Raw genomic sequence first — 8,686 nt, 5'->3', positions numbered from 1 at the left:
TAATTCACTTTTTCTAAATAAAAATAGTAATAATTTACTCTAATAACGTAAAGGAATCCAACCCAAATGTCTCGTAGTCCGGTTGGGTCTATTCTTTTACACAGGTTGTATGAGTCCAGAAATTTACAACCCAAACCACTGGGTTGGTTCTAAAAGCTACGTCAGTCCAACTCAAAATAATGAAGGTGATCATGGATGATGTATCAAGTGATGTAAGGCGAAGTCTAAAATGTCTTAAATGGGCGTACTCAATTAAAGGAAAAGGAGGTGGAAATGCGTAATCAATGATTTAAAGGTTCAAAACAAACAAATATTTTATATTCAATTTGAAGTGGGAAACTGTGATGTAAGCAATGATGGATGGATATCCATTTGTTCATTCCTCACGTGATATTTCCTTTGCTACTATTCTCCATCAGCATTTTAGTCCTGTATATACACAGACACACGTATAAAAGCTCACATATGAGGATTGGTTAAACGGAGTAATAAAAGGATCCACCAACTTTCTGCTTCCAAGGTTTAGAGGGAAAACAATGGCAGAGGGGCAAGGAGTTCAAATTCCTAGGGTGCAACTTGGAAGTCAGGGACTTGAGGTATAACTCATATGTCTCTTGTAGATCCTCCCTCTTTTCCCCCCACCCTTTTTGTTGAAACTGGATTTGACTGTCAAAAGAAAACGAACTTCTAGTTGGATCGAAACATTATTTATGATAACTTTTAAAATTAAGTAATTTAATTGGTTTTTTTTTTTTTGGTTTACAGACAACTTTTAACATCATGTACTGATTTGAGCAAATTGGGTGGAAAAGTTGTATAGTGAAAAACTAGAAAATAATTGTTTTGAGGAAGACTTAAAAGGTTACTAATACTCTTGTTTAAAAGGAGGCTTTCTTTTTCATTTGAGAAATGAAGATATGTAAAGTATTTGAGAGGCTTTTTGGCATTGAGCTTTCCTAATCTTTGGTTTCGCCTCATTTATTACAAATCTTATATTTGTATAATATAATACACAGGTCTCAAAATTGGGATTTGGATGTATGGGCTTGACTGGAGTCTACAATTCTTGTTTATCTGATGAAGATGGTATCTCAATACTAAAGGAGGCTTTCAATAGGGGAATCACTTTTTTCGATACAGCAGATGTATATGGACCCCACTCCAATGAAATCCTGGTTGGAAAGGTACTCACCTCTGCTTCTGAAGTATTGCAAACAGAATGCTGAACTAATTCCAAGTTTGAGTTTAGTTTCAGGTTTTTTTTCAAGCTTAAATTTCTTATGACTGCTTGTTTGCACTGTTTGTTTTCCTCTTTCTTTCTTTTTTTTTTTTTTTGCACTGTTGAGAATCCTCTTATAGTGAAATACCTGTTTAGAAATATTTTTCATTGACCTGTCTTTTCGTTTTCTTTTTTACTATTTTTTCATCTTTCAGGCACTGAAACGGTTACCAAGAGAAAAGGTTCAGATTGCCACTAAGTTTGGAATTACAAGGATTGGAAGTTCAATGACAGTAAATGGAACCCCAGAGTATGTGCGGTCATGTTGTGAGGCTAGCTTGAAACGACTTGATATAGATTACATTGATCTCTATTATCAACATCGCACTGATACATCTACATCTATAGAAGAAACTGTAAATAAACTCTACTCATATCCCCTCTTTGTTGTCGTACACTAATTTCTTGTTCCTTTTTGTATTAGTGATAACACTAACTAGTACCAGTAGATTAATTTTGAGATATATGTTCTTGATTTGTAGATGGGTGAACTGAAAAAACTTGTGGAGGAGGGAAAGATCAAATATATAGGTTTATCTGAAGCTAGCCCAGACACCATAAAGAGGGCACATGCAATTCATCCTATTACAGCTCTACAGATGGAATGGTCCGTCTGGACACGTGACATCGAGGAGGAGATTGTTCCTCTTTGCAGGTACTGTTTGACATTTTAAACCCAGATTTTCCCTACAACTGATATATTGTGTTCAGAATTAGGAACTACAATTCAAAATTAAGGCCTCTCATTAACGAAATGAAAGGAGTCCATTGATAAAATGAAAGGAGTCCATTCATAAAATGAAAAGAGTCCATTGATGTGAAAAGAGTACGTTAGGATCAGTGGGCTTGTTGTGTGTTGAAAGCCCAAGGGTTCATTTGTATTTTATGTAACCCTATTTATTCTTTCCTTTTTTATCTTAGGTTCATGTTGTCTGTTAATGTTCCCCTTTGTATTATTTGTGATATGAGAAAATAATAAGAAAACTAATTGTACCCTGGTTTTTCTTCCTGTAGTAGGGTTTTCATTTAAATTTGTGTGTTGTCGTTATTTTCAATAGAATCCAATGCTCAAAGTACAAAAAACAGGAGGTTAAAATTAGGAACCACAGTATGGCTTTATCAGATTTGGCAGTAGGTAACAGTTCGTTCAATTGATCTTCTAATGTTGAAGTCGTCCCCTAGACCTGTGGGGTATCCAAATAGTAAGGGATTTTGATGTTTGTATTGGGATATTTAGTATTACCTTCCAAGGTCTTGGGTTCAAGTTTCTGGGTTTTAACTTAATGCCATAGTTGTCCTTGGGATGAATGAGGACTCCTAGAGATTAGTGAGGGTGGGACATGAGCATAATGCAAGAAGAAAGACTCCTCAACACCTTTGTTAAAATAAGAAGTTCAAGTTTGTAACAGATTTCCTATCATTTGTGCCCTTAGATTAAGGAAGCACTTGAGTTATGGACAACCTTTCTAGGCTACAATGAACTATCCAATTTTGGATTTGTATTTTGATCATTGATTATTTTCACATATTGCCCACTGAATCTGTTCGAGCAGGGAGCGAGTTTCTTTAGTTCTTAAATGATTGGCTTTTGTCTTGTTACATTGCTTGATTTGCCCCTTTTTATGTCTATGTTTAAGCTGTCATACTTTTCCTTTGCTAAATAAGACAATATTGGCATGTGATTATTTTGCAGAGAGCTAGGCATCGGCATTGTTCCTTACAGCCCTCTGGGTCGAGGCTTCTTTGCTGGTAAAGCAGTTGTGGAAAGTTTACCTGTTGGTAGTCACTTGGTATCTATCTGTTCTGGACCATTATCTCTTTATCTCTCTCTCTCTTTCTAGTTAAGTCTAATACTCTTTGAATGAAACCAGTCTAAACTAGTAAATATAAAATCTTAGTTAACTCTCAAGGAAATCAGTAGGGAGTTTCAAGAGTATATAAAAGTCTCTCTCAAGGAAAGAAAAAATGACCAAGAATATCATCCTTGTTAACTCTCAAGAGGACACCTTGAGAATCACTTTTGTCTTGAGAGTTAAAAGATTTGGGACTGATTCTAACCTAGAATCACTTTTGTCTTTTTTAAAATCTTCCTATCTAATTTGATATGAAAATTGCATTTATAAGTGTAAAATTTGATACAAAATTAATTTTTATTGATTAAAAGTGTGCTTTGAAGTGATTTAAAAAATGACAAGTGATTATGACAATTTTAAATCACTCCCAAACATATACGAACTCATTTGGCATTGCATAATACCTTTCTTAAGTTTTTTTTAAACATAAACAAGCTTCTTTATTATTGATAATAAATGAGATTAATGCTCAAAGTACAAGAGGAATATACTATGAGCAATAAGAAGAAAAATGACTAAAAAGACAATCAAAATAACGATACAAACTAATCAAAATCCTCAATAACTCAAACAAAAAAGAAGAAAGAACAACCAAGCAAAATTATGCTTTTTCAATAAGAAGCCAAATTATGTGGAAGAATTGCACACTGATAGCTTAAAAAAGAATGTAGATGGAACACCAATAGGAGACAAACGATTTTGAGCCCGACAAGACTTGCTAACAATTTCCAAACCAAAAAATTGCGAAGTAACATTAAATTATTTGAGGGGAGGAAATCATTCTTGCGCTCGACGAGAAAAGATGAAATGAACAACCAACTCAATCGAAATACCAAAAACTAAATTAATTTGCCAACAATAAGCTTTGAGATGAGTGAAGAGGGAACGCTAAGAGAACAACAACTACCCTTGCTGAATTTTCACTAAGCTGAAAACCAAAAACTGCTGAAGTTATTAATTGTTCAATTGGTTGGAAACAGTTCTTTAGCTCAACTTCTTCGATGAATCTAGGGGGAGAACTAGTTCTGAAGTAAGTGTTCAAGAGACTTGAATCCCAAACTCTATCTGAAGCCTTCAAACTTTACAAAGAAATTGATTATTAAACCAAAAAGTGACTAAAATCAGATCTCAAATGAAAATTAGTTTGCATTTTTCTACTATTGACTTTAAAATTAAGTGTTCAAGAAACTTGAAGATAAGCAAAAATAAGTTGCGTGTTGCCATCTAAGGAGAGATGACTAGACGATTAGATATACTAATCTCCACATGCAAACTGCCATCCTAGGCGAGATGGCTAAGAGTTTCGCTATAATCTTCACGCACTTGTCACCATCCTAGGTGAGATGGCTAGGCAAGATGAGATGTAATAATGATATTATTTTTTATTTCAACAAAGTATTTTTAAAATACTTTTGCCGTTTTATAATTGATTTGTCATAATTTATTTCAAACGTTTTAATTATGTTTTCTACTTAATTCCCAACGTTTCAATAATTAATTACCAAATGTTTTTTTTATTTAATCACCAAGTCTATTTTAGTCTCCTCACTTTCTAAACACGGGTCTTTCTTCATTTTGAATGTACGAGAAAAAAGCAAGAAAAGCTTTCTTTAAAAACTTTCTTTATGTGAGATTTATGAGCAAATCAAAGTGTCCATTTGAGTGTTGAGATTCCAATTAGTTTCCAGTGCAATTCTGATTGAAGAACAAGACAGTTTTATCCTAGAGACGACGGGGCTGTACGAATCTGTTCACTTAAAAGAGCAGAGCCGCGAAACGTGTTAAAATGAGCGAGATCCACAACTCAGCCTTTTATCTTAACTTGTTTTTATCTTGTAGTAGATGATTTGACCCGGCAATCTGACCAGTAGACGAGATACAAGGCAAATTGATCACGAGTTTTGTCTAGGCGATACTGCCTTCTTAGGCATTCCAACAGCTCTTGACTGAGAGTTTGGTTTTTTACTTAATAAACAAGAAAATGCAATTTATCTCCTTTCTAGAGGAAGGAACTCTCCATCAACAAGGAGATTAACATCCAAAAAGCTTAAGGTTCAAAACATTATAAAAGTAAGCATATACATATATATATATATATATATATATATATATATATATATATATATATATATATATATTTAACCCACGTCACCTAACCACCATTTAACCCTGGTTAGGTGAATTACCCAAACTGCACCTCCTAACATAAGTATGTATAATCGGTGGTCTAACAAAGAACTTACTCATTTTCTTTGATTGCACCTTTACGGACTCTCAGCGGAGTTCACAGTGACCTTTGGATTTACCTCATCCTTACCTTCTCTGGCTCTAGTGAAGCAGATTTCAGCTTTTGAAGTTTCAACTCGTTGAAATTTTATGACTGGATAAATGGATTTCTAGTGTATTGTCCACGCATCCTTGCTTTTAGAAGAAACTCAAACTTGAATCACATTCAACCCCTTCATCCTTCAAAACTTGATTTAATCTAATAGCATCCACTGGATTTGAAAAATCATAAAGAAATAAATCTCCTCTGACTTTACCGGGTGGATTGATTGATGAAATATCACCGAAGTCCAAGAAAATATTACCTCTTTTTTCTCATCATTTATTTTAAGTGTTCCCGGAATGAACCCCCAAAGATTCTCTTTCTACACAACATACCTTTTTCTTAAATTTTTAAATTCAGTTAACTAAAGTTAATATTACATGTTTTTCTTTGCCTTTTTGCTTAATGGTATGGCATGTCCTTCCTGATAAAGTTGTGTCTGTCCATATGACTTCTTGTTTGTTTGTTTCTTTAAAGAGGTAGTTCAACTTTGGTGTTGGTATATATTAGAATTCTTCATTTGTGTTGGGTTCATAATAAAGATATATTGCAAAATTCATTCCTTAGGCTACTCATCCTCGATTTGTTGAAGAAAACTTGGAGAAGAACAAACACATTTACACACGAATAGAGAAGCTTGCTGAAAAACACCAATGCTCTCCTGCTCAGCTTGCCCTTGCATGGGTTCTCGAGCAAGGCGATGATGTTGTTCCAATTCCAGGTGACTAGTAACTTTATAAAGTTTTAATTAGATACAAAACTTCAAATTATGATATTATGTCGTCCATCTCATCAACAACTAAATGATGACGTGACATGTTTACTGAACAAATTTTAGCTGATTTGATTGAGTACGGTAGACCAATGGTGGAAATGAATAGAATGATAAAATTGAATGACACACATTTTAAAAGAGTTGCTTAAAATGACAGATATTTACTTTTGGTATGTCACATGTCAAATCAGCTAACATATGTGCAATAACGACATGTCTTATCATCATTCAATTAACTTTGTTAATCACATGGACTACATAAAATCATAGCTCCAAATTTGAGGATGCAGTTGTTAAAACTTTTTTAGGTTGAAGAACTAAATAGGGTAAATGTTACTTACCAACCTTGTAATAAAAGAACAAGGCTGGATTTTTTTTCATAAACGTAGACTTTTGATCTATCTTTTACTAGTTGCATTAATAAACTCCCAAGACCTGTAAACATCATGCTGAGGCAGAACCTCTCTTTTTATGACTTCTTTCCTATGTCCCAAGGCACAACCAAGATAAAGAATTTGGATCAGAACATTGGTTCGTTGACAGTTAGGCTCAACAAAGATGACCGGAACGAAATTTCTGAGGCCGTACCCGAAAGTGAGGTAGCTGGAAATAGAACTTATGATAACATGGTTCATACAACATGGAAATACGCTATCACTCCAAAAGTGAATGACATCTCAACCTAAAGAATACAAGGTTTGCAACAAACACCTTATGCCAATTTTATGAGATTTGGACATAGAAATCCAGATTATCTTACCATCATTTTGAATAGAGATTTATGATGAGTTCTATAAATGATGTTGCTGATAGAATGAAGGCCATGTTGCTTATCTCCAGGAGGGATTTTGGCATTTCTGAGTTAATAGCTGTAGAGGTACTGCGAACATTGATATGTATTAGAGTCATTATGAAGACTTTGTCATTGTTTTCTGCTTCTCTATTCACCAATCTTTCATCTTTCATTTGTGTAGAATTTGTCTGTCGCCATTGCCGTTCTCCAATAATACAGGCTCTGATTCGTACCTATAAGCATTCCTTTCTTTTCTAGTTATATATTTGGGAAATTATTGAAAATGGCACAAATATAACAAAATTTCAAATTCTAGCATATCACTGTCAGTTGTTTTAGAAAACCAAACAAAAATTTGAAACCTAAACAATTTAAGTCTTGTTCAGTATCGATTTAGTAAAGGAGTCGAATTCTCAGTTAAATTTTAAAAACTATTTACTACACAATTCCCCTGGGCTTTATCTCATTTCCCAATACGGGGGAAGTGTTAAAATTAATCTCATTCTTTTACTCCCAATTTCCACTTCTAATATGGTAGTAGTTTGATTTTTTTGGGACAACTCACGGAGAAATTGACAAAACTAGCACCATTTTGGTTTTATATTTCAAAAGTAGCGGTTTTAGAAAATCCTAATTTTGTTTTTTTTGGTCAATCTCGTCTCAGATTGACCCAAAGATTCTTCACAAATTTGAGAAAACACTTTGAAGTAAATTTCTCGATCTCTCTCAGCCGAATGTGTCATTAAGATTGTGCGTTTTTTTATTAAAATTTTGAAAATAAATGGATATAGCAAAGGATCAAAATACCCATGGAATACCAACTGTTTGATATTCTTACAAAACCCTAAACCCTAAACACTTTTCTCATTTCGCTCGAGAACTAAGCAAGAACACTCCCAAAATCTTTCGAATTTCTCTGATTCTTGCATTTCCAAATTTGAAGAAGCTATCTCGAACTCAAATAAGTCAAGGTAAATTCCTTTGAATGATTCCATAGTTTAGAATTTAGTTTTTAGTTTATGCTTTTTGTTTCTTAGTTTGAAATCTGAGGCAAATGAGAAACTCTATACTTTTGGTGTTATGATGTAGTTATTGTTGAGTTAATCTGGGCTAGTGTTATTGTTTTTCCTGATTTTCTTTGATGAATCTCGACGATTTCATGAATCTGGGTCCGTGCCGATGATGAATCTCGGTCGAGATCTATGAAATTACTGTTGGCTTTTTGGCCCTTAATCTCAAATTAATTTATTTTAATTATTCAATTAATTTATGTTTTGATGATAACAAATCTGATTTTTTTTATTGACAATTTTATTAATTTGAATAGACCATATCGTAGAGCTTGGAAAAATGATTCTAACGCCTCTTGAATCACCCAAATCGAAGTTCAAATGAAGAAAATATTGCTAAAAGAAGCTTAACGAAAAAATACCCGAGATGGTGACGTGGCGACCAAGCATTCAATTTGAACCAATTAGAGAAAGCCACTTGGAGCAATGAAGGAGTAACAAATGTGGCTTTTTGTTATGTTTTATTGGCTTTTATAAAGAAAATGAATTTAAAAGAAAATTGATTTTAATATTATTATTTTTTCTTGTGTCTAACGGCTAGTTTTTTTTTTAAAAGAGGGTGAAGTTGCTTTATTGATTTCTTTTTA

General features: G+C 33.6%; 1 protein-coding gene across 4 annotated transcripts; it reads left to right on the top strand.

Annotated features, from left to right (window-relative positions):
- Positions 1 to 432: 432 nt before the first annotated feature.
- On the top strand, positions 433 to 7,268 carry LOC116401650 (probable aldo-keto reductase 1). Of its 4 annotated transcripts, none has more exons than XM_031886415.1 (9): positions 433 to 596; positions 1,017 to 1,184; positions 1,435 to 1,635; positions 1,762 to 1,934; positions 2,973 to 3,069; positions 6,029 to 6,182; positions 6,732 to 6,932; positions 7,077 to 7,113; positions 7,211 to 7,261. In XM_031886415.1, the coding sequence occupies exons 1-7, from the start codon at positions 537 to 539 to the stop codon at positions 6,920 to 6,922; spliced, it is 1,044 nt and encodes a 347-aa protein (XP_031742275.1). In that variant the 5' UTR covers positions 433 to 536; the 3' UTR covers positions 6,923 to 6,932; positions 7,077 to 7,113; positions 7,211 to 7,261. The 4 variants fall into 4 exon arrangements, 3 of the variants coding, with proteins under 3 accessions (XP_031742275.1, XP_031742274.1, XP_031742273.1); XR_004217072.1 differs by having other exon boundaries at positions 434 to 596; positions 7,050 to 7,113; positions 7,211 to 7,268; XM_031886414.1 differs by having other exon boundaries at positions 7,077 to 7,265.
- The last annotated feature ends 1,418 nt before the right edge of the window (positions 7,269 to 8,686 follow it).

Source organism: Cucumis sativus, chromosome 5 (assembly GCF_000004075.3).
Source record: "Cucumis sativus cultivar 9930 chromosome 5, Cucumber_9930_V3, whole genome shotgun sequence".
Lineage (NCBI taxonomy): Eukaryota > Viridiplantae > Streptophyta > Magnoliopsida > Cucurbitales > Cucurbitaceae > Cucumis > Cucumis sativus.
The sequence above is the reverse complement of the archived record's forward strand: the minus strand, read 5'-3'. Positions and strand labels throughout refer to the sequence as shown.

Excerpts from the sequence above, each read along its gene's own strand:
- LOC116401650 (XM_031886414.1), top strand. The coding sequence starts at position 537 with ATGGCAGAGGGGCAAGGAGTTCAAATTCCTAGGGTGCAACTTGGAAGT. Across the intron at positions 1,636-1,761 it reads CTACATCTATAGAAGAAACT|ATGGGTGAACTGAAAAAACT; the intron begins GTAAATAAACTC and ends CTTGATTTGTAG. Across the intron at positions 1,935-2,972 it reads GAGATTGTTCCTCTTTGCAG|AGAGCTAGGCATCGGCATTG; the intron begins GTACTGTTTGAC and ends ATTATTTTGCAG.